General features: G+C 36.8%; 2 protein-coding genes across 6 annotated transcripts; one reads left to right on the forward strand and one right to left on the reverse strand.

Annotated features, from left to right (window-relative positions):
- Positions 1-247: 247 nt before the first annotated feature.
- Ranbp16 (Ran-binding protein 16) lies at positions 248-7,909 on the reverse strand. Of its 5 annotated transcripts, none has more exons than XM_026818327.1 (15): positions 7,717-7,909; positions 6,346-6,807; positions 6,116-6,282; positions 5,827-6,051; positions 4,885-5,755; positions 4,536-4,821; positions 4,309-4,453; positions 4,088-4,235; positions 3,854-4,013; positions 3,365-3,767; positions 3,144-3,282; positions 1,993-2,070; positions 1,724-1,914; positions 1,528-1,655; positions 248-1,455 (listed from the first exon to the last, which is right to left on the reverse strand). In XM_026818327.1, the coding sequence occupies exons 2-15, from the start codon at positions 6,596-6,598 to the stop codon at positions 1,347-1,349; spliced, it is 3,303 nt and encodes a 1,100-aa protein (XP_026674128.1). In that variant the 5' UTR covers positions 6,599-6,807; positions 7,717-7,909; the 3' UTR covers positions 248-1,346. The 5 variants fall into 5 exon arrangements, with proteins under 5 accessions (XP_026674128.1, XP_017889876.1, XP_017889873.1 ...); XM_018034387.2 differs by having other exon boundaries at positions 1,724-1,902; positions 3,120-3,282; XM_018034384.2 differs by having other exon boundaries at positions 3,120-3,282.
- A 206-nt stretch (positions 7,910-8,115) lies between these two features.
- Wnk (Wnk kinase) lies at positions 8,116-26,315 on the forward strand. The gene is made up of 18 exons (XM_018034099.2): positions 8,116-8,737; positions 10,060-10,617; positions 10,702-10,838; positions 12,492-12,741; positions 12,979-13,252; positions 13,327-14,462; positions 14,545-14,717; positions 14,783-15,161; positions 15,242-17,262; positions 17,335-17,563; positions 17,641-17,838; positions 18,006-18,080; positions 18,496-21,636; positions 21,727-21,886; positions 21,945-22,030; positions 22,106-22,173; positions 22,240-22,412; positions 22,498-26,315. The coding sequence occupies exons 2-18, from the start codon at positions 10,384-10,386 to the stop codon at positions 23,151-23,153; spliced, it is 9,390 nt and encodes a 3,129-aa protein (XP_017889588.1). The 5' UTR covers positions 8,116-8,737; positions 10,060-10,383; the 3' UTR covers positions 23,154-26,315.
- Positions 26,316-26,531: the final 216 nt, after the last annotated feature.

Genomic DNA, 26,531 nt, shown 5'->3' on the forward strand with positions numbered 1-26,531 from the left:
TTTTTTACTATGCCAAAAGTATATACAATACAGTGTTTACAGCAGATTCAGTTATGATAGTCGGTCAATAAAAGTAACATTCTCTAACATTTTTACAAGTTGTATTTATTAAACGTAAAGTATTTAAAGATTTGTTATAAAAAGAAAAGAAATATGTCAACCGTTTCTTATCAATCTTTTTCTAGTATTTTACAGTAAAAAATATATAAATGATTAAATGCAATCTAAATAAAATTCTTTGCAAATATTCAATGTAACTTCTAGTAAATTATTATTAACTGTGTACAGAGTACAGACTAAATGTTACATAAATCTCACACGAATTTTTTTACACGCATTCTTCATACATTTGGATTTTCACAGTTCAAAGATACAAATGGTTGTTGTACAAACGAAAAGGGAGAGAAATTTACATATCCAATATCGATACGGTGCTACAATTATGTTTTAAACATATTGATAATTGTAAGAAAAGAATTTTGAACGCGAACCGCGGATATACATCTTATTTTTATTCGAATACGTAATAGAACTTTTAATTTTAACACTTGGGTAAGGACTAAAATTATAGTTGAAGAAAAACGGAAGGGAATAATTTCTCTTTAGATTTAAAATGATCATGCATATATAAAAATTAGTTTAAAATGACTCAGAAATTTAGTTTGGAATGCGAATTTGTGCATTATTAATGTAACGTTCCTTTTGACGATATAGTAACATCATTTAATTGTGAGTTGTATTTTGTAATGAAAATAATTGAGTAACGAGTACAACTAAATAAATGGAAGCTGATTGCGTGTAAAATTAACACGGAACAAAATGTGTGATTGAAGTTTACACAATTGGCTTCCTATTCTGAGCTGTATCTTTACAACATGAAGATTAACAGTGAAGATCCTAAGAACTTAAAATTTGTCTTAAAAATGTTGGTATGCAGTAATTGTAGAATTAGAACATTAACATATTTATTGCTAATCCCTGTTTCTTAATTTACGTGCAAGGAATATTCAGATTTCTAGATTATATTAAAGATAGGAGTATAAAAGTAATAAAGAGGATTTGTTTTTTCTAACTACGAGTTCGAGATAAAGTGTGTACATAAGTACACTACATATTAGAAAATTTAAGTTCTGTTTTAACTTGAACTGTTGTACTTGAGAAATGTTTGAAAAACGGTTAAAGTTACAATAGAATAGGAAGCCAAACAATAATTCTCCTGTAAACCAACAGTTACTTAATTTATTATCTTTATACTCAATTGAAATCATAATTTGAAATTCACCATAATTTATAGTTTCACTCGCGCACACATTCAAGCATTTGGCAGGCAAGAACCTAAGAGAAATCTAATTGAAAGTTAAAGTCATCATATCACCAATAGGGTTTGCAGTTGTATTAGGTCCTTTCAAGGTATCATTTATATCTCTTCTAAACAATGATAAATTTTGTGTAAATCTGCAAAGAACCATCATACGATACATGAAATCAAACACAGACGTTTGTAAGATTACGAAGAGTGAACTTTACCTATCTCTATTTTTCGTAAGTAAATTCCTTTCAATCCCTTCCATCAAATTTTCAAACCACTGTGCCATTGTTGCTTGTTTTTCGACTGGTTGACTTCTAATAATGTTTTCTCGTAATTGATTAAAGTACTGCAATAAATAGATGATTTTAGTTGTAATGATATGGTGTTTGTTTCCGAGAAATTAAGTATCCTTACTTCTTCGTTTAAAAGAATTAATCCCAAAAGAGGTCGTGACATACTCCACTGATTCCTACAATCTTCAAACATTATCACATTTAAGACCGTGCTTAACATCTGCTGAAGAATCTCGGGGTGTTGTTTTAAAACTTGTAAGAATAAATCTCCGCCTCCTGGAACTACGGTATTTTTCCTTCCTGTATATCCCCCTAACAGAAAGGGTACATGTTGTATTCACATAAAGATAAGCATTACATGTCAGGTACGTAAGTATTAATAGATGATACCTTTTTGATATAGCTGCTTGAACAAGTAAGTCACAATATAGTCAAGTGTTGCACAACAGCCGGTACAGACCATTGTATCTGTAATAAATTCAGTATTTTCACACACATTTAGTGTTTTATACTCAATTAGAGCGAAGTGATAGCAACTATTAAATAAATAATAATTGATAAAACGGCAATGTGAAAATAAGGATGATCAGCGGCCATAGTAATAAAAATCTATCTTGTAAAGAAATTAAATTCTGTAAAATTTTATGTTAATGACTCTATCCCCGAAATATGTTCAACATAATAGAAAAACAGGTAGTCGATGTTAATTTAAACGAGTTATCAAATGAACAGAATTGCAATCATTCACACTTTGAGTAATTGCAAATCAATTCCAGAGACGACTTTGTACAAAAACGAAGCGTTAATAGTTGACACACAACAAGTAGTTGATTAGTAACTTATAGAAACAGTAATATACATATATTTGAATAGCATGTCAGCTGTGCGGCTGACTGTGTGCGCTAGACCCGCTACGAAATTTAGTTTTAATAGTACGCGCGTTGTACTGCAAGTACTAATAAAAATTTGAGAAAAGCAATAGAGAAAAGTAGCAGTTAGGGTCTAGGTTCTACAAACTCGAATCCTCTTATTGCCCATGTCATGATGATCCAATCATTCTCTTAATATGCATAAAAATTCATCAGCATACATCTGTTCCTGTGTCTTTCAAACTATAGCAACAACTAATTTACTTAAATGCAGGTTTACATTCCAAGCAATGATGCAAAAAGCAAATATAAACAGAAACAAAATCAAATATACTTATCAGCTATTTATTTTCAGATGTTTTCGTACTCTATACTTGACTATGAAATGATATTAAAATTGTCCAAAAATCTGTACATGCATAAAAAAATACAAGTACATATCTCTCCCTTATTAAAAAAAGTAATATAAAAAAATTACTGAAACCCATGAAATCACATGTGTCTATTATATATTTTAACAGTGTTGTGTTAAACTTACTAACGTTTAACGAGCACATTTTTCTCTTGAAAAAAAATAAATCTAAATGATTCCGCATCACGGCATAGAGGATAAGAGAATGATAATAAAATAGAATCAGCCGCACAGACCTGTATAGGAGTCTTTTTGCGCACCTAGTGCCGTAAGGCCCTCGCTGATGCTCGACAAAATGTACAAGAAAACTCTAGGTTCCAAAGTAGATAGGAACACCATGTGATCTTGAGCCAGACATTCAAGTAGCACAAAGTACGTGGTTGACAATTTTGGATAGTCCTACGAAAAATAACGTTGATCCCTTAAAATTTGCCATTTACATGTGAATACTGCGAATCATAAAAATGAAATTAATACATACCAATAAATCGCTCTGTGGTATACTAAGAAGTAATTTTACAAATGTATTAAGCGCGTTATCCAATGCTTCATCACCGTACAGTCTGAACACGCCAAAATTTACATAATTTCCACACAAAGCTGCTTTTAACATACTAAAGCATATGCTTATTCCTTTAAGTTTTAAGGGATATATTTGATCCTTTAGAACTTCGACATTCAGTATACGATTACCATAACTACATATTACTTTACTAGCTTCGCGAAATAATAGGATTCCATTCGGAGAAGATGCATCGAACTGTAATCGTTGACTCCTATTTTGTACTAATTCAGCAAACAATTTTAGGACGGGCGTAGTAACTTGTGGCTCGTAATGCCACAATTCCACGGCATGCAATAAAATTGGTGTGTAATTAGGATATCTGTTTGTAAATTAAGGCGTTTTATTAGTCAATATTGGCAGAATAATTATTTATCAAATTATCAAATTTAAAAAAGAAAAGGATACATCCAGTCAAATAACATCATGTATGACGTTTTCGTATTGAACGCATAAGCCAAGCCTCTTAAATCTCTTGCTAAACCAATTAATGCTTTTTTTGCTTCCTCTGCAGCGAAAAGTGAAGGATCACTCTGACTAATTAACTGTCCCAAACTTTCAAATGCATCTATGAATAGAAAGTGTGACCGTAAATATTAAATAAGTATGTTCACAATGATCGGTGTGAGATAATTTCCATACTTGTTAAAGGTAACATAAAAGTATGAAACCTTTCCTCGTCTTCTCCTAGATCTACCATTAGTAATCTACCCAGTGACGTGTAAAACATTGACCGACAACGCATTTCTCTTACAGCAACATTGTTTCCCAAAAATGGAAAATGCTCTCTCTGTTAAAAAGCAAATGTTAAATCCGATACCTGTGTATAAAGATTTAATATACGATGGTTTTCAGATACATACTGTGTGATTATTGAGCATAAACTGCACCTCTTCCAACTTGACAAGTTTACGAACGCAACTATAACCCACAGATAAATCATTTAATAATTGTAATGTCTTTGAAATAATTTGTTCGCTACGACCCCAATACTTTAGATTTGTTATGCTGAAAATGCAACATTAAAATATAAGTTAGTAAACAGTTCTTCTCCTGGTAATAATCTTCGTAAAATCTCCTGGTTACTTACATCTTTCGAATAAGAATACCAAGTACCATGGATTCGTCGTTAACTCCCAAGACGTCCGACAGTCTTCTGTATACTTTAGAATTTTTTTGAACTTGATCACCTACATATATCTTACGAAACTGTTCGAAAAAGCTCAACATAGCCAACTCCAATTTTTCACAGCCACCTTGCGCAAGTCTTGAATCAGTTAAATTCATCAGTTGGAGAACTCTACAAACCAGTTCACCATCCATCGCATCGTACTCTTCATTGCTATTAAACGTTATTTTCCCACCAATGACACCACCTATATTACAAACATTTTTATTGCAATTTTTACCTGTACCATCTGACGCATGAATTCTCTTACCTATGATATATACAAGCCAAGTTAGCTGGCCCTCTTGTATAGTAATATCCATTTGTTGTGTCGGTGATGCTGTCTGCGTCATTAATTCTTGATACGTTCTAGCAGCCTGATCAAAAAGCTGTACTAACAGAGTACACGTCTTTTGATACTCGCATCTTACGATTACAGATATCTGTTCCAACTGCTGGTGAACTATTCCTAAATCATCGAGCGGGTCCTCCAAACGTTCCCTGACTACTACCGCGACCGATTCGAGTCTCGAAGTGATGTACGCATTCACAATTTCAGGAGTATACGTATTCAGCAAATGCGGATCTCCTGCTTTCACATAAGGCATCGATGACACCATCCTCTGCCATAAAGTTAAGAGATAATGCAAACTGTTTGGTGCGAATTGCCACATCTGCAAACTCTGAATCGTAAACTTTGCGATCAACTGTATAGCTTCCGGATAATCCTTGACCAAGACCAGCTCCCCAAGTTGGAAATTGCTTTTTAGCCGTGACAACAGTCTACAAAATTCATGGTAGTTCTCTGGATCGCTCAGACCTTGCGGGTTTTGTAATATGTGTTTTATGCCGCTAACTAAATGTGTTAGAAACTGTGCCCTCTCCGGGTTCGAAAATAAGCTCCTTCTGACAGATGCCATTTGTACCAAACACGAGAGAGCCAAGGATGACAGCGTATTAGGCAAACTATGGTATAAATCGAAGAAAAGTTTCAATGATGTGAAATCCAAAAATGCGGGTCTCCAGCATGTCGGAATTTGTACTGTACTAAGATCATCGGAACTCTCGTCTGTCGACGTTCCAATAAAGTCGAATGTCAAACAATTTTGTGCAAGCTTCAAAAGTTGCTTGATCAAACCATGCTAGATAAAAGGAAACACGACGATGATATTACGAAGAAGCATAGATTGTTAAAGTACAAAACTAAACGTACCTGTGCTTCGTCGTTGAAATTTAAATTTTTACAATTCTCACGCGCTGTACTTAATAAATTACACGATAACCTAAAGATTTCAAAAAGCTGGGTATCTCTAAAGTGACTGGCAATCTTTCTGTGTTTCGTAATCGATCTATTTGCATCTGCATCTGATATTTGATTCATTTCGCACGTCAGTTGGGAAAGTAATTGAACTCCAATCATAAAGTGTTCCACTGATCCCTGCATCAAAGTGATATACGATTACGAAACGAACGGTTTACAATTGAAATGTTCAACAACCAACCTGTAGAAACTCCGTTACATCGTTGACCACATTTCTAAAAACGTATTCATCCTTATCAACGTCGAACCAACCGAACTTTGATATCCTGGCGAATAATGTCACCAGTGCTTGTATCACAAAGTTCGGTAACTTTGGTTGCGTTGCCAAGTAATTGAGAATGTAATTTCCTAAACAAAAGATTTGAATATTTGTTTATTACTCTTTGTTTATCATAGAATTATTATACTTACGTATGTCGATCCTTTGTTGTAAACTAAGCCCCGCTGAACGGGACGCCAATTTTGTCAAAGTGGTGGCTGCCAATAGTTGAGCATATGCAGAATCTCCACGATCAAGTAGGAGCTGGCATTTCGCAAGTGTATCTGGCGCATTTTGAAATGCAACTAGTGCTTTCTCAGCCTCTGCACGCAGCGCGGAATCTTGTGATTCATACAACTGCTTACATAGCAATTCCAGCTGCCGTACTTCCTGTATTTGATCCATTCTTAGTGACACAACTCATAGGTTTCAATATTTCCATTTAGGTATTTTAAGTCTTTAAAGTTCAAAACCATCGCTTCACTTTCAAATTCTTGGATAGATTTGATCATTTGTTGCAGATAGTGTTCATTTTATACTTGATCAAGTATGATTTCATTTATTTAGGATGCATAAACATATTATTTATTACACTTGAGTTTTTCGGTTGTATACTGACATTATAACAGATAAACATTATTTTAAAATGATAACATTTATTTATAATATAATCTTATTATTAAACAATATTTTCAAATACCACTAATGCTTAAAATACACATATGTATGTATACCAAATGAAAATAAATGAAAATTATACATTAAACTATACATACAAATGTAATTTAAGCTAACTATTGTTTACGAAATCTACAATAATGTAAGTACATACAACAATCATATTATCTTCTACTTTTCCCTATGAAAGATTTTCATTTTGAGGAATCACGAAATCATACAATGTATATTTCGTAAATAAGAAACATTAATGGAACAAATATTGAAAAAACCGCGTTATATCTAAGAGTACTTTCATATTATTTTCAGATCGATTGAAAGATTATAGATAACGAGAAAAAGAAATAAACAATAGTCTGGCGTTCTACGGTAACAAAAGAGAAAAGGTCTTGATTTATGTTGAAAAATAAAAGCAGATAGGTTATGCTATATTTTTTTAAGTAATACTAAATAATAGCACGATGTAAATATGTTCAGGTCGATAGAAAAATAGTAAAAGTAGAATGTAAAATTCACAGTTTGGATGATACTCTCGTCCGCTAATTATCTTCTAAGGCTTGAAAATTCTATCTACATAAATTATTATTTACGGGGACAGGAGTAACGTATTACATATCAGCAACACGACTTCGTTTGTACAATACGATGTCAATATAGCCAGAGGCCGAAAAATCTTTCAGTTTCTGACTGCATTTGCAGTGACAGCGCGACAAAATAATCACTGTAGTCCGGCAACAGACAACGTAGGCTTCCAAGAATACTTAAAGTTTCCCGGCAGCAAAAATGTTCTGGACACACGTCGATACCACACAACTCGCAAACAGAAATACCACCGGCTGGCTTACCACACGATTTTCGTAATCACTTCATCGTAAATCAACTCCGACGCATTTTGAGGTTTGCACATTATTTTGATCGGTAACTCACCTGTTCGTCCGCCATTTTCGCAGCTTCGTGTTATCTACAATTATTGTAGATTGGAAAGCTTGGATAGGCCTCTACAATGAAGACAGGATCACATGCTTTAATCTCGACTGCCACAACGTGTTATGTAGGTACGTAGAAGCGACGTTTTCTACATCGGAAGCATCAACAACGCCACCTTTATTAACAAAACAAAAGAAAAACAAAAAAGTAATCGTACCGTTTGTTATATATATATGTACTGTGCCTGTACATATGTACACTGTATAATGAAAAGATTTATGTAATAAAAGTGCTCAATACTTGCTTAAATCTTTTCATTACTTCTCATCGAGCGTCCACATGTATGGATCCTCAAAATTGAGAAGCTCTGAATTCAGATTATCTTATCTGCGAACCATTCATTACGAATATCCAACAAAGTGGTGAACAACAGTTCTCTCATGTGTGCATCACTCAAGATTTCCTATATAGCCTAAGTAGACGTATTTCTTATTGTACTTGATTCTTGGATCTTGTCTTTAAATTACTTGTAAAGAGAAACGAGACGTTTGTTTTGGATGGAAGTGTTCAGACGTAATTGCAGTTGTGATTCAGTATGGATCGGAGGTTGTCAAAAAGTTCATTCATTTATTCTCTGCTCACCTAGATATCGTAATTAATGAAATATTGATACGAATTGTTAAACAATAAAGCCTTGGAGACAGTTTTCAATTCACTTGGATCGGATGTTCAGTGTGCACTCGGCGTAACTAACTTCATCATTGATGTTAGCGCATAGCACCGCGAGAGAGCGCGTTATTCAGTGAAAAAAAATGGTGGTTATTTGGGTGTAGTCGGGCGATTTTCTGCAACACAAATGTGAGTACCGGCTGACTAAGGAGTTACGAGTGCTGTTTGTCAGTGCGTCGCGAAGCTAATATGACCGGGTCTATATCGGAGGTAATGAATCTATCGATAACCGAACAAATATCTCAACATTCCCGTGCGTAACCGCGATACTAAGTAGGTATTGTTGTTCACGCGTCTCCGCATGACAAGTACTCGCAGCCGTTCGTTCGTATTTTATCAGACAAAAATCTGGGATAAGGCCGTGACGTTCCTCAAGGATGAATAGTCTCGAATTTTTTCATGCGTCGAGAATCTTTAACCGCGGGATAACGTGTAAAATATTCACTGACGCGATATTTTTGGGATAGATGTCACATTATCTCTCTCTTGGTGTCTCTTGACTATATGCGCGCGTACGAATGTGTGCATTTATTTGATTTGCGGTATACGTGTGTGGTACTTCCTCTTCACCCCTTCGTACGCAGTCATTTCGGTGTGTGCAACAGCATGCAGTGCAACGGTGTGTCCGTGAGATACGTACATCACAGTATATACGTAAGACCTGCTATATACTGTCAACATTTTTCAAGTGACTGTTTCTTGATGCTTGACAACATACTATGATATTAACGAAGTAAACTCTCTTCTCTCTTTTCGTCGTACGCGTTGTCTTTGTTTTAAACGCAAACAGACTTGGACGATTGTTTCTTTGAAAACCACAACCTTCGTCTCATTAGCTAATATTTCGTACGGGATATCGAATATGTACATATACATATCTAAAGCACTAATTCTGAGATCGGTTGCCCTCACATTTATTGGCAGTCGACACGTGATCAACATTATACTATTGATGTTGCTAAATTTATACAATTCGTATAGTATATAAACGTTTGCAAAACAAGAATTTGTAGTGCCTCGAGAAGAACCCGTACACACATGCGATTTTGCTCTATAAAATAGATTAATTCAAGGCTCATTGATAGGATTCTATTTCAATCACAATCTTCGTCTATGCCTCTGATTTTCTTTTTCTTCTTCGAAAACAAACACTCTGTTTCATTCGGTTCTTTGCTAATTATTTTACTATTTAACATATGGTGGTCTTATGTGTACATACAAGTTTCAGCGTTAATTTATTTTTGTACAAGTGTGCACCTATTTTCAATAAAATGTATTGTTTTGAATAAAAGCACATGCCGAACAACAAATTAAATACATATATTTACGTTTTCACTGGCATTAAAAGTATGTCAAATACCGAATGTCCGTAAGAGTATATTGAAAAAGGCAGTAATTAATTTTTATTTTGTATGTAAAAACGACAAGTTTTTTACTTACAATAAATATTTGTTATTTTTATCTATTCTTCATCAATATTTTTCACTTTTTGACATTAATAGATAACAGAGGTATTTTTTTTCTGCTTTCAGAATCATTTAACTTCTTCGATATTAAATATTTATTAAGAATTTCAAACTACAGAGTATATACCGAACGAAGAAAGGAAAGCTCTGTGATGGATATAAAAAGCATATACTCTGTACAGTAGCATAAAAATATTCAGTATTTTATAATTTGAGGAGTAAAATTAGTTAAAAATACTATGTACTGTTTTAACTGCGAATATTATGACAAGAAAAGTTCTCATCAAGTCTAAATCTAAGTGAAATTAAGGGAGAATATATATATATATATACAAAATAGGAGACGAAGAATTTTGCAAAGTGAACTCTTTCATTAATTGGTTATGTGCAATGCCGAGATGCTTTAATGAAAACAAGGCAGTAAGTTCGGTTGGCATCAGTCGTAAATTTAATAAAAAGAATGTCTTATTAACAGAAAATCATTTTTTTTCAATTGGGGATCAGTTGGAATTAGAGGAAGAACCGCCTATCGTAGAAAAATCACACCGAAGAGTCAGGTGTGATTTAAGCCCAGTTCCACTCAGCAAAAGCACTAATTTGAATATTAAGCTTCTGAGTATTAAGGTAAACTTCTGAAACGTTAGTTTTTCATTTATTGCCTTGTGCTATAGTATACATTTATTTGCTATTCCATAATATTGATTATAGGGTGATAAAAACATTCAAGATCAAGTGGGCACTGGATCTGGTGGGTACAAAGAACGGGAGAAAGAAGTGAAAAAGAGAGCAGCTATAGGCAATACAGTGCGTGGATTCCTCTCATCTGGCCACAGCAGGCAGGACAGGTATAATGATGTCTGTATCAAAATCATGCTTCTTACATTGTCATTCTTTATCTTGTATCATTTAATTTCTTTGCTATAATTCATTTTTGCTTTTCATTTGAATACATATATATTTAATATATACAGAGTGTTCGGCTGCTAGTGGGAGAAATTTTAAGAAATGATTCTAAAGCAGTCAAAAATAAAATAAATTTCATTCAAGGCACCACTTTCTTAAGTTATAAACGATTCAAAATTGCTCCTGATGGTAGGCAAGTTTACCTATCGTCTATGCTTTTCAGAAGCAATGTAGTAAACAATATTGTAAATTTTACTGTCCGAGCAATTACCATTATATTAGACACACTGCAGATTGGGTATTTCCGTTAGTCCGGGGACTGTCACTGTGCAGGTAGTGATCCCCTAAAGTACAGCGTACCCAAGCTAACAGTAATTGCATTAGCATTTAGACTGTTATATGCACGTTCTATTTGAGAATTATTGCCGTTATGGGTGCAGAATGGCCTTGGGCACAATTATACTATTCAAAATTTTCGTCTTTACTTTTACAATCACCCTTCAAAATTTATCTCGCCATTAGTCGAACGGTCTATGTATATATATGTGTGTGTGTATATGATTTGGAATGCAGTTTATAGACACTGTTATTTAATGTTGTACAATTTTACAGATTCTGTTTCCAAAAAATTTAAGTACACAGTTATATACACACAATTAAATAAAATCTCAGCTCCAGAAATATAAAAGTATTTAGAAAGAAAATGTTTAATTAGAGAATACAATATGCATAGAGACCTGTTATATCTCATCCGTACTGGACATGTACAGATTGAAATTATTATAATTGAAAGGAAAGATACTTTGAAGTTTGAAATTACCTTGAATGCTGAAGTACTATGAAGACTAACAAAGAAATTTGTATTATATAGAATTAGAAACCTCCATTAGGATATAAAGAAAGTATAAAATTGCAATATATTTTCAGAATTACTGACCCTGAACTTCAAGTATGAAATTTTGTAGGTATTCAAAGGTTAGTAATTACTCGATTTACACTATTGTTATACCGCAACGTAAAAGTATTGTCCTTTGAACATTCAGGAAAGAATAATAATTCATTAACGGACTTATCAATTTAGCTTGTTATATTTTGGAAATTATCCCACTATTGCAGACTTTATAGATACTTTCTAAATTATTTTGAAAAACTCCATCTATCACCATCTTGTCTTAAGATTTAGTAGTACTTCAAACCATCATTCATAACATTTCAATATTACATAATATGAAGATTTCATTGCTGGCATGTACATTTAGTACAGATGAGGCTAAACGTTATTCTCTTAATTTAGATTATATAATAAAAGATACTTGATTGCAGAATGTATGCGTGTGTGAGCAATATTTTATTTTTATGTTTTTCTATATCCATAAGACAGCAATACTGTTTACCAATACTAAACATAACTTCAATTTGGTTTAATAATAATTTCTGCTTTAATCTATACGAAACATGCACAATTATATGATTAAAATACAGAGTTTATTCTTATTAGAATTTTCAGTTTCTTTTATTTTTGATTGAAGGAAAATCGCAATTTGTAGAAGGACTCAAGGCATGAAAATCATGTCGGGCTTTGTTCGGTGTTTTAGGTATGAGACAAATAGGCAACGATCACCGGGCGGAACTGGCCTGTCAAATATATGTCCGAAGCTGGTGGCCAGTGGAGGCAGTGGTAGTCAGGGTAGGATTAGTTTGGCATTGGGCCACTTAGCCTCTCAGGAAGGAGGAGCCCCTTGTCCAGTTGTATCTACTCAGAGGGTCTACAATAATAAACGCCAAAGAAAATTATCTATTGTTTCGCAAGCAGGCACTAGCGGCCACAGTTCTGGAGACCGAAAGGTATAGTAACCCTTGGCTTTCGGTAACGGGAATTCCGGAGACTCGGTTAATGGTGGGGGGGGGGGGGGGGTGCAAACCTGGGGATGGCTACATTATAGAATAATGGTGTAGTTCGTCGGAAATCCCAAGCAATCCGAGCAGTGCTCCATGAGCTACGATATGGAGAGGACGTGTGCTACGATATTTGAAGTGTTATAAGGAAGGATGTGTTGATAATGTCCATATTAATTTTTATAGACATCAAATATAAGTCGTTCCTCTACAACAATTTGTAAAAAGCAAATACGAACACAAAGGACTGATCATAACACGGATTCATTATCTATAACGAGTAACGGAGTTGCCAGTAGTTCGCCTTCGTCAAAGAAGAAAGTGTTATCTGCGTCGCGTATTTCTGAAAAATCATCACCCCGGAATCTCAATTCACCGTTATTGGATCATGAAAATGAACGCAGTTTTAGCGATGCAGAAGAAGCTGTTGCAGCGACAGAAAGTGCGTTTAGTTTGCCAGGTATTTTATTGCACTTCTAGTGACTTACAATTTTTGCGTATAACGAATTGCATGGATTTTATTTGAATGTTCAGGTTCTAGTTCCACGCCATCAACACCGCTTAGTCGATTGAAATTGAAAAAATTGGATGATGACGAAACGAGTGTCGAATGTAGTGTCAGTGAAGAAGGTCCTGAATTTTCACAGGAATCATCAGACAAAAATGTATCATTAGATATAAACGAAAAGACTTTGTTAGAAAGCATCGAGGTTTCTAAAATTACGAGAAAGATATCGGCAAACAGTATCGAGGATGATTTAAGTATACAAAGTAAACAAAGATTATTTCCCGCTTCTTCTATAAGTACGAAATGTATAAATAGTGAAAGCAGAACGATTAAATCTAAAGATAAATATGTTACAGAAAAAATGATTGAGCAACAAAATAGTAAAAATTTGAAGGAAACGAATATGGAAAAGAATGTAGATACGAGCACGTCCACAGAAACGTCCATAAGTACTGCGACTACTAAAACTAACGAGAAAGTGAAACGGAAAACATCTAACGAAGAGTCGAAACCTGTGAATATTGCAGAAAATGAAGAGACCAAGAACTTAGCAAAAAATTCTGAAAAAAGTAGCAAGAAAGAAGAAGTGGTAAAAAGTTCAAGATTTGTAACATCAAAAGTATCTGAGGATATTGCAGATACGGAGGTGAAAGATATTGATGCACCAAGGGAAGAGGAAGAGGAAGTGACTATATATGATGAAGATGATAACGGTACCAGTATCAGTGATATCGTTGCTGCCCAGGCGCTTCACGAATCTCTAAGTAAATTAGGAAAAGTACCACCTCTAGACGCGGAGATGGAGAATGTTAAAGAGACGACTCCAGAGAATGAGACCCAAACAGCGAAGGACGAAAAAGAAAAGGAAGTCGCACAGGAAGAAACAGTGGAAGGATTCATTGGACCTTTACTGGATGAAAATTTTAAGGCGGATGAAAAATTAACACAGAAGACCATGGCCATGGAAGATGTTCAAAATTTATTGCTGAAAGTTAAGGTGCAAACTGTTGAGGACGACGACGATGAGGAGAAAGCTATTGGTATATCACCGGATGGTAGATTTTTAAAATTCGAGGAAGAAATCGGTAGGGGCAGTTTTAAGACTGTGTACAGAGGACTGGATACTCAAACTGGTGTAGCAGTTGCTTGGTGCGAATTACAGGTCAGTGAAATGAGATTGAACATTTCTACAGATTATAAATGTATTTGTACCTGATTACAATAACTTTCTGTTACCTTTTTAGGAGAAGAAATTAAATAAAACTGAGAGATTGAGGTTTAGAGAGGAAGCAGAAATGCTGAAGGGATTGCAGCACCCAAATATTGTTAGATTTTATGACTACTGGGAAGTTACACTTACGCGTAGGAAATATATTGTGCTAGTCACTGAACTTATGACTTCAGGAACATTGAAAACGTAAATTCTCCGTTTATTAAACAAATTTCTGTTCTTCTACGATGTAAATTATGAATTTTCTGTAGGTACCTAAGACGCTTTAAAAAGATTAATCCAAAAGTAGTGAAATCTTGGTGCAGACAAATTTTGAAAGGCCTTAGCTTTTTACATTCAAGATCGCCACCTATTATACATCGTGATTTGAAGTGTGACAATATTTTTATTACTGGTACAACGGGAAGTGTAAAAATTGGCGACTTGGGACTTGCTACTCTTAAAAATCGAAGTTTTGCTAAAAGCGTTATTGGGACACCCGAATTTATGGCGCCAGAAATGTATGAGGAACATTACGATGAATCCGTGGATGTTTATGCATTTGGGATGTGTATGCTCGAAATGGCTACAAGTGAATATCCATACTCGGAATGTACTGGACCAGCTCAAATATACAAACGCGTAGTATCGGTAATATAAACATAGAATAATTATATTAATTGCAAATTTTATTCAATATATTATTACTAACTTATGAATGTATTATGCAGGGTGTGAAGCCGCAGAGTTATGACAAGGTGGAAAATCCGGAAGTGCGTGAGATTATAGAAATGTGTATTCGTTTAAAGAAGGAAGAACGGCCTTTAGTTAAAGATCTTCTGAATCACGAATTTTTCGCGGACGACGTTGGACTGAAGTTGGAGATGGTCTCGAGGGATTCGGCCGTGGCGGATGCGGAATTGTCTCGTGTTGAATTCAGACTTCGTGTGTTGGACCCTAAAAAACGTACCAACAAGCATAAAGAAAACGAGGCGATACAATTTGACTTCGACATTCAAGCCGATAACGCAGAAGAGGTGGCGTCGGAAATGGCCAAATCCAGCCTTATCCTCGAGGAAGATGTTAAGGCTGTGGCAAAGATGTTGAAGTCGCAGATCACTACTCTATTACGAGAAAGGGAAGAACGTAAAGCCAAAGAAGAAAAGGAACGTCTAGATCGTGAAGCGGACAGTGCTACAACTAACGAGAACCTTTTGCAACAACAGTTGCTGCTTCAACAAATGCAGTTGCAGCAGCAGCAGCAGCAATTGCAGTCCAACATGGGAATTCAAATACAAGGCCAAGTACAAATGCAGTTGCAACAGAACCAAATACCGATGCAACAACAGCAGCAAATGCAGACTGCGCCGCAGTCTCAATTACAGCCCCAACAAGTGCAGTTGGTTCAGCAGCAACCGTTAATGCAGCAGCAGACGTCCGTTGTTCAGCCGCAACAGGCGCAACAAATACCTCAGGTTTCGCAACAGCAAGTGCAGTACCAACAACAACAGTACCAACAGCAATTACAACAACAGTATCAACAGCAGCAACAACAGCAGCAGCAGCAATTCTCTCAACATATTTCGCAAAACTTGACTGCTACTTCTTCGCAATGTTCCACACCTCAGAATGTTCAGAGTCAACCACAATTTCCTCAAGTGACTCAACAAATGCAGCAGCAGCAGCAGCACATGCAGCAACAATATATACAATTGAGTCAGATGAGCGTGCAGCAACAAATTCAGATGCAGCAACAGATGCAACCCCAAATTCAAATTCTATCGCAATCGCAGCATATGCATCAGCAAATGCAGCAACCGCAGCAGATGCAGCAGCCACAGCAAATGCAGCAGCCACAGCAGATGCAGCAGCCACAGCAAATGCAGCAGCCACAGCAAATGCAGCAGCCGCAGCAGATGCAGCAGCCACAGCAAATACAGCAGCCGCAGCAAATGCAGCAGCCGCAGCAGATGCAACAGCCGCAGCAGATGCAGCCGTCACAGCAGATGCAGCAGCCGCAGCAAATGCAGCAACCTCCACAGGTTCAATATTCTCAACCGCAGATTCAGCACGTTCAACAAGTACATCCGCATTCGGTGGGCTCTGCGCCGGTTCAGGGTCAGCAGTATTATCAACAAAGTGCTACGGGGTCTTCAGGATATAATACGCAACCCATATACCAGCAAAATATGTCTCAACAAATGTATCATTCGTATGCAAGTTCAAACTCCTCCGGTCATGTCGAAATTATACCATCCAATCAGCCTCCAGCTCAAATCTACGCGAACATCCCTCAGAACACAGCACCAGCAACCTCGCAACCTTATATACAGCAACAACCAGGCCAAGTTCAAACTTCATCTGTACCATCCAGCATAAATATTCAAAGTACCGCATCGGCTACACTCATGCAAAGTACAGTGACTTCAGCGATTCCAAATATGCAAACTGCACCTACGCTTATCTCGAACGGGGGGCATCAACCGCAGTCTCAGCCGCAACAAAGTGTTCTAGTTCAGATGCAATACACGCAAAATTCTAACGTTCCTACCTCTGTCCCCATGTCGTCCGGCATTTCACAGTCGATAACAACATCACAACATTTCGTCTCGGAGCAATCAAGTACTGAAAGATCGTCTTTGTCGAAGCAAGATACAATGGATTCTGTACAATCCTTGCCAGCTGATATAGCAGCGAATGTCCAAGATTTAGTAAACGCGTCTAATGCGCAAGTTACAGTGCCAAATGAAGGGTAAACTCATGATATTTCTTCATTTATTCGGTCATATATGTTCTGCATATTAATTATTCTGTTTCTTCACAGAGTAACCCAAGAGAATGTTGAGAGCGTCGCTTCGTCTGAGAGATCTAGAGTGAAAAGATCCGGCACGAAACGTAAGAAGCCTGGGATCAAATTAACTGTTTTATCCGTGAGTAGCAGCGAGGGACAGTCGATGACTGTCGAGTGTCAACTGGATACGAGCAAACAGAAAACTGTGACGTTTAAATTTGATAGAGATGACATGGTACCGACTGATATAGCTAATAATTTGGTAAGGAAATTATAATGTATTCATTATCGTCTACATCGTCAAAGATTCCGTTGCCATTTTATGTTTAACATCTGCAGGTTGCCGAAAATTTATTACCACAATCGCAGTGTGAAACGTTCGTCGAATTGATAGAAGATATCGTTAGACAATTACGTTTGGACCCTACACGAGCTTTGCCGTTGGTAGCACATGGCCCACCAGATCAATCTGCCGGCGGTAGTCCGGTGACGAGTCGTCGACCTAGGGATCGTGACCACAGTCTTGATACAGCTAAGGTAACAATTTGTTTTTCATACCGATGTAATACGTCTGATAATGTTTAATGAAAAATCGGACTGTTTAATAAAACATAATGTTGCTCATTCGTGATAAATTCGCGACAGCATAAAGTAGCAAAGGTGTAGTTCGAAGGTATAATTGGTTTATATCATTTTGGACGCAGCAGGTGAGACATGGCTCGCTAACTCGTCAAAGCAGCCACCGATCATCATACAAAGTCCATCGTAGACACCGTTCGGTGAGTGTATCGTCCCCGCTACCACCTCGCCCTATTCCCAACACATTTCGTCTTCTAATCGTGGACATTTGTGCACTCCTTTTTAATTCGTGGTGCCATTGTATTCAGGCATCTTTTTAAGGTACAGCAGTATCTTGCGACGACATTTCCTGTACATTATCCGACTTTTCCCAGAGACAATTGCATCCTTACAGTACTGACAGGGAGTGTTCTGTACTTTGTCATCACGTTTAATTTTAATTAAAAAATCTTACAGGGTGCGAAACGAAAACATGTGTAAATAATTATGGCATCCTTTAAATCTGTGTAACAATTATTTGATTTATGACGTTGTTTTTGTTCATGTACCTTGCGATCATTTTGTGGTGAAAAACTAATTTTTACAGCTTAATAATTGCCTGCTGTATGTTTTCAGAGAGACGAAACTTCTAACACATCCACTCCTACGAAATTATTGCCGATCGATCAAATAATTTCACATATTACGGGCGCTACTTCTATGGACAAGCCACAAAATGTGCAGACACCTGATAGTCAAATGGGTCCTGAAAATACATCAGCTGACGCATCCAGGAGATCGTCGACGTCCACACAAAACACGGATACGTTGACACCGACAAATTTGCCAAGCGATCTCACTGATCCAACTCAAGAAACAATTGTTACTGTAACAACGGTGGACACAGTCCAGGATGGACTTAGAGATGAGACTGCTAAATCTTCTCAAAATCAAACACAAGATTCAGTTAGTAGTCAGGCAAGCGAAAAGCTTAAGGAATCTATAGTTCAAGATACAATGGTACAAGAAAAAGACACAAGTAAGGAAACGCAACCCGATACCTCAGGTGCAGAAGTGGCTACGTTAGCAGCGCCAGCTCCAACTCGAAAAATCTCTCGCTTCTTAGTTAGTCCTGTGGTCGAGCAGAAGGTCGTCGCGAACGAGGAAGAGCAATTGAGTACTGCAGAAAGTGCAGATAAATCTAACGCGCCAGTAACACAGACAAGTTCATCGTCTCAATTGAATGGTAATGAAGAGGAACAAGCAAAACACGAAGACTTAGGAATGAACGTTCCGGAAGTGCAAACAGTAGTTCCGGAAATGGCAGTTGTTGAAACAATTACGCAGAATCCTCCAGGTACCACGGAACAAATGGAGAACGTTCAGATACCATCGATGCAGAAACCGATTGGGCTTCAAAACATCGTGCAGGGGCAACCGATGCCACAAATGCAACAAAACGTAAATACTGTGCAGTCTAGTCAGCAAAATGTAATAGTCGTAGGATCAGGAATAACGTATCAATCGCCTCAGCCGATGCAAACTATGCATCAGAACGTAGTTGTGACGCAAAAAGATTTGCAAGGCCAGGTTTCATCGGGCGGAATCAATATACAAGGGCAATATCAGAATCAGCCTATGCAGTGTAACGTCCTGTTGCAACCGCAGCAACCGATTATGCAAATTCAACCAAATTTAGGGCAGATGCATGTGCAATCTGAAAGTCAACAGCAGATGCAAGCTCAACGGCCGCTCCAACAATTTCATCCACAGCAAATACCGCAACAGCAGCATCAACAGTATGTTATACTTTCTGGACCGATCACGCAATTGCAGCCGACCGCGTTAATAGACGAAAGGAATCGTAGGATTTCGAATATTTCCACGGCATCGAACATGTCGACGGATTCGCAGATTTCGGAAAGCAGTAATATCACGGATGACAAGAAGCAATCACTTATCGCGCCAAATTTATCGGCCCCTCAGGTACAACCTGTTCAATTAATTTCTCAGCAAGATGGTACGAACATGGCACCTTTATCGCAGACAGTTCTGGAACCAGTTCAACAACTTCAGGCGGTTCCACAAAATGTCATGAACGTTCCATCCAGCGTATCTATTCCGGTTTCAGTTCCTGTACATCAAGTCACTACCACAGAAGTGACTCCAAAAGTTACGTTGAAAACGAAAGAAGTTTCATCGACGCTTCCGGACTTGGCGCAAAATCTTGCTAACATACTTTCGAACCCGAAATCAAAATCTTCGACTCCTCATTTGACGAATCACGAGCAGAGTCAAACTCTCAACGTTCAAGGAAGTGCAGTGCCAGATCATAAACCTAATCTCCAGCCTGAACAGTATTTTCAACCTATCCAACCAGAAGCAAGTCAGATACAAATGCAACCCCAATTGCAGCACAACTATCAAACGAACATAGGACAGCAGGGAATTCCACAAACGTTCCAAATCAATCAACAGACTCATCCGATTCAAATACCCTTGCAACAAACAATGCAATTAAACGCGATACATCAGATCGATCCTCAATTACAAATGCAACAAAATTTCCAAGGAGTACCTGTCCAAGCATTAAGTTCGCAGGGCAAGTGGATTCCACCTATGAATCAGAACGTCGTGCAGCAATCTATGCCAATCAGACAGGTTCAATCGATCCAGCCTCAAATGCAACAGGCTGTTCCTGTACCGCAACACGTCGTGCAAGATATTCAGAACGTAGAGAGCTCCACTCCTGTCGATCAATCGCAGTTTCATTTACGGCTTCCAGACCAACAACTATCGGGAAAAACGGAGACAGATGATGCACGTGCAAATCTTGAACATACTTTGTTGTCGGAGAATGAGAACTCTAGTCACGATATAACTCCGGAGCATACGATCGTCGAATCTGTCGATGCGGCGTTGTTCACGCAAAATCAGATGTTCCAACAACAGCAGCAACAGCAGCAGCAACAGCAGCAGCAACATCGGAAGCTTAGCCAACAAAATTCACTGGACAAAGTTTCGGACATGTCCGCTGGAACAGCCATTCCAAGTGGAACAGGTCCACAAACGATAGCGGATCTCCATCAAAAACTTGTTCAATTAACGAGTCAGCCGTCCGAAGCACTTAACGTAGGCACACCGCCTATAAGTTACCCAGCTACACCTCATAATCACCAGATAATAGGAGGATACGACGCATACATGCATTCTTTGCAACAGAAGCTTGTCAACATCGGTATGCCGACATCGACAGCGCATGGCATGGGTCCTTTGTCACCTCAGACTACGATACAGTCTGCTGCAACCTTGCCTACCGACCCAAATCTTACGACGAGCATCGAAGGTTCTGTTCTACCTCAAGAAGGCTCGATCCAGCAGCTTGCACTCTCTCAAACTCAAGTAGATTGCTCTCTCGACAGTCCAACGCCAGGAGGAGGTCCCGCTGGTTCTGAGACGATGAGTCCCAGCAAAGAAAGTATAAAAGTTCGAGCTCAAAGGCCAGGATCGCGTTTGCAGGAATTGGAACAGGAATTAGCTAAAATCCATCACAGGGGCTCCATTCTATCGACAGCTTCCCCGCAACCCTTAACGCCGCCTATTGCTATCGTCGGTTCCATGCAGGTGCAGCCACCGCTGCAGTCGGCGCAAAGTTTACTGACCACCGCTCCGCCTATGACTACCGTGCCTGTTGCTACCGTTCCTCCCAGTGTCATTACATCACGCTCGGATACCAACACACCGGTGCAAACAGAATCTCAAGAAAATGCTTCCGAGGTATGTACCATTTGAAATTTTATCATTCTGATCATGAACTTCGATCTACACGACGAACACTTTCAAAAAATAATTATACAATTTTAATAGAAGGTTAGTACAACACAACCTGTTAGAAAAATATCAAGATTCGTGGTTTCCAAGGTCGCAGGTCCGCCTAGTAATGCTGCTGCTCAAAGTCAACAACATAGCGATGTGTCGAGAAATCAAATGGAGGATCCGAAGGTCTACCATATGGATGATATACAGGGTATGAAACTCGATATAAAAATGAATCGACAATATTAATTAACATTCGTCTATTATAGGTACACCGATACAAATAATCCATAGTCGAGAGGGTTCGATTCCACCAGCGCAAGTTCCTCAACTACTTAATCCTTCTGCGATAGAAGTAATCCATCCCTTGATTTATTTGCTTATTTAATTAATATTTAAATACATTATTAATCGAAATGTTGGTTTATAGCAATCGGAAAAAGACGAAAGATTTTGGACACTCACACCAAGCGAAGAATATCAATTACTTATAAAGAAGTAAGTTTATACTTGTTAAGTTTATAATTTGACGATATTTAGAAGTTACTTCATATTCTTATTTAGGCAAACCATGGAATTAGAAACGCTACAAAGAAGACATAGGGAAGAATTGGAACGTTTCCAGCAACATCAATTACAATTATTAATCCAGCAGCAGCAGCAAGCAAGTGCACTTCATCAACACCATCATCAGCATCATCCAGTACTTTATCATACCGTTGCGACTAGTATATCAGGTTTGTCATTAGCTTTCATCTGCGAACGATACGACCCGCTCGACGATCTCGTCTCTCATAATGACGTAGCTTTTTCTCCAAACAGGACAAACTAGACTCCCAGGTACCGAAGATTATTTAATGTTTAATACAACGCCCCAAACTCCATTGCAAAAAGCTCCGAGTAATTATCCGGATACCGACGAAACGTTACGGTTAGCTATGCAGAAATTGAAGCAAACACCTTTGCAGCTACAACCACAACAGGCGGCAGCTGGAATACCACACGCTTATGTTATTCCAATTTCAGTAGTGCCTTCTGAAACTATTCAAAATGTGCCCTCTCAGCAATCTAGTAGTTATACGAATGAAGTACCAGAGTCCCTTGATTCAACGCATAATCCGGCGATCATTAATTCGGCCCAATATCAATTCACGCCTATAATACCGGACGGGACGAACGTCCCGGCTCCCTCCACTGGATCGTTGGTCACGTCTCTACCAATATCAATTTCAACGATATCGAAAAATCAAACACTATCAAACTTTCAAACGTTCAGCTGTACACCGCACGGCGGTTTCTTTTTACCGGCTGGCTACCGGTTGATATACGCTCCTCCCGGCGGAGCGACTCAATCCCAGCCAGCCACACCAGCCACACCTCACATAGGAAATTCTCACGACGGTACACCACCGACAGAACCACTGCATACCGCGAACGTTGATAATTCAACGGTTCCTCCTTCCTATACCGATCAATAACATAATCCTCAGCAAGTTACGATCTATATTTTCCGATTTATTCATTTTCGTAATATATTCTTTATTTAAACTTGTTGTCCCCTTTATCCGCTATTTCGCGAATGATGCATTATTACGATTGTTATTCTATTATAGTTTCGCTAAGACGTATTGCTACCCCTCGTCCTCGTGGATATGTATGCGGGGAGGCGCGAATGAAAGTATTTAGGATGTATTCGATTATTGTAACATCCCATGCGTAAATGATACAGAAAATATTCTCTCGCTGTCTACGCGTGAGCATGATATTAATTGTTTGATATGTGCCTCGCAGCAAAACGTGAAACACGCCGAGGTCGCGCACGGAGAATATTTTGAACGAACGAACTAAGTTTCTGGATAAAAATAAAGAAAAAAAAAAATAAAACATTGAAATTGAGGATAGAGGCCTTTACATGTACTGTGCTTATACCTTATTATAGTGAATATTCTTCTTTAGTGAAAATGCTTATTAAAAGACCTTTTCTGCTCTCGATTTATTAATAGCACAGTCCACATTAGTACAGGCCTCAGCTAGTCTTACGAATGAAGTGGCGTTACAGCCATTCTGCTCGATGTATATGTATAACTGTTAATGTACACTGAATGCTTCGAAAAGAGCGAATGTATGTTCCATGTGTGCATGTATGCGATTGCAGGAGTCAAGCAGAGAAGAAATATGATTAATATAGTCACTGTTATGCTTTAATGTATTTCTAGCGATTTTACCTACTTCAATTAAAAAAAAAGTCATGTGTTACTAGTTAGCAGTCCCATATATCTTATCTAATATTATATCGGCTATTATTATCTTTTTTAGATTCAATATTTTTATTATCGTACGTACATATAATTTTCGACGTTTGTTTCACGCAAATTGATATTTCGATTTACGATACACTCCGAAATACGTTTGCACAATCCATTCCTCCGAATATTTAAGGAATTTTTGTTATTTAGAGCTTTTAATTTTCGATGATTCGATCATATCCTAACAGCAAATAATGAGTAATCATCCTTGAATTGAGAGGAGCTCAATGGCATAGACATGAAGATTCGTGTAAATTCGAATATCAAATCTAATTTAATGCTCGCATTGAAATTTCCATCTGTGCTATCATATATTGCGTTCTGCAATATAGTTAAGAATAGCTTGTTTGTATAATTACAAATAGTACTACTGTTTATCGATGATTATAATGTTATCTTTATTTTTCGTTCACATAATCGCAGTTAGCGCCGCTTTTAATGTTGCGAGTTACACTGCTTTTTCGGCATGAATTTATTATTATCAGTATTACAATTTCGAAAATTATTTTGGAATTGAATTTAAAGCCCTTTTCTAGCAATCTCAAAGTTATTACTGCTCGACCATGATATATATATATATATATCTCACAAGTTTTGTTAAGTTATTTCATGCATCTTTTACCTCTTCGTTTTACATACTACGATTTTATTATCGCGTTTTCCAGTCCATTCGATAAAAAAAAAGAAATTGATCATCGATCCTTGAATCTAGTTGATCCATCTGGTAATAAATTCATGTGGCTGTTGATCGAAACATTATAATACGGATAATTGTACGTATTTCTCGCGCGGAAATACATTGCAATTAATCTTATAGTTACTTTTAAAATAAATTTATTAGATAATACTCAAGGAGAGACGCGTAACGTGTAATATTTAATGTATATATTATTATTCATTTACTGTTAGGTGGATTGGCTTTTCAGTAGAAAAATGCAGCTTCTATATTTGTTAATAAAAGCTGAATATTTGAGAATTTCTAAAATAAACGATGTTTAAATGTAATAATTTACAGTGATATAGTTTGGTAAAAATGAGGAAGAATTTTACTTTTAATTTCGCGTATCTTTGTCGATGAATGTGATGATGATGATGAATGAAGTAAGACAATAGGAATGAACATTATTTCATTAACAGCATTGCAACGGACTACTTCCTTCCAACTATATTATATATACAAGTATAATGTGATTTTAAATGTATGTAAGATTGGAATAATTTTTTGTAAAACATTCTTGTTTTACCAAAGAATACCAAACGGCACAGTTACATGTGAAAACATGGAAAAATGAACAGAACACGAATTCGAAATAATTCTCTTCTACCAATATGGCATCTAACTCGATGGAATTGAACTTAGTACATTCAAACTTAGGTATTACAGTATATTTTTCAGAAAATGCGACAAAAAAAAGAAGACAAGTAAGACATATTTTGCTACATTGGAAAAATTCCCACATAAAATCTTAGTACATATTGATGGATCAGAATTTAATCAACTAATTTATTGAAATTATTTAATTTATTTAACAGATTCATATAATTAATTGCAAATATAAGTATATAGAACTATAAAGACAATTTGTTGATTTATGCATAGTGTATGTATCACGCGTGAATATACTGTTTTAAAAATATAAGTATATCCACGATCAGTATATCATACGATATTTTAGAAACGCAATTGTGAAGAACTGATGTTCCTCGCGTTATGAGATTAGGTCATTTAGCCTTTTACTTTTTGAAATCACAGAAAAGAGCAAAATCTTGTCTCAACTAATATGATTGAATTTGTCTATGACTCTTGCTAGAGATTACTCTGTGCAGGAATTTAAAGCTCATTGATATTAAAATACGCAAGATTATTTGATGTATGTAACTGTTACGAAGAAATTTTAGTTAAGTTTTTCAAATATCTTGTATTATCGTTCAATTATCTTGCTTGTAATAAAAGTGAAGAAAAAGAAACATGATAAATAATCAAAGAGCTGTCCTATGCTAACTAATGTACGTATAAGTTCGAGCATGCTTTGAAACTTATGTAAGCTACATGCATTGCGTGAGATTCTGTAAGAAATTTTGTAAAGACTGATTAGATATGCATCAGTATCCAACAAATTATGAAAAAAAAAACATTAATTTTAATCCCTAAACTTATGTGAGAGGAAATTCCAAATCATAGAGACATTATGTAGAAATTCTATGAGTATGAGGAACTTTGTGACTTTGATTAAATGAATGCATAGAAACGTGGGATGATTTAGAAAATTGTATTCAGAAGAACTATCTTCCTTTCCTCATATTTCAAAAATAAATGCATCAAGATGTAATTTATGATGTTCATTTTAATGCGTATATTATCCAGGCGAACACATTTTCAATGTGAACCATCTCCTTACATATTATTCTATTACATTAACGCCTCTGTCATATGAAACTTGAAACATAGTGAAAATGATCACTTCAATTTCCATCTCTGTATCATTTTTTATTTACATTTATCTAACAATTAACTTACATTAGTAAATAACGTATAAAAATAATGTATGA

Source organism: Ceratina calcarata, unplaced genomic scaffold (assembly GCF_001652005.2).
Source record: "Ceratina calcarata isolate Rehan_Ccalc_2016 unplaced genomic scaffold, ASM165200v1 scaffold78.2, whole genome shotgun sequence".
Lineage (NCBI taxonomy): Eukaryota > Metazoa > Arthropoda > Insecta > Hymenoptera > Apidae > Ceratina > Ceratina calcarata.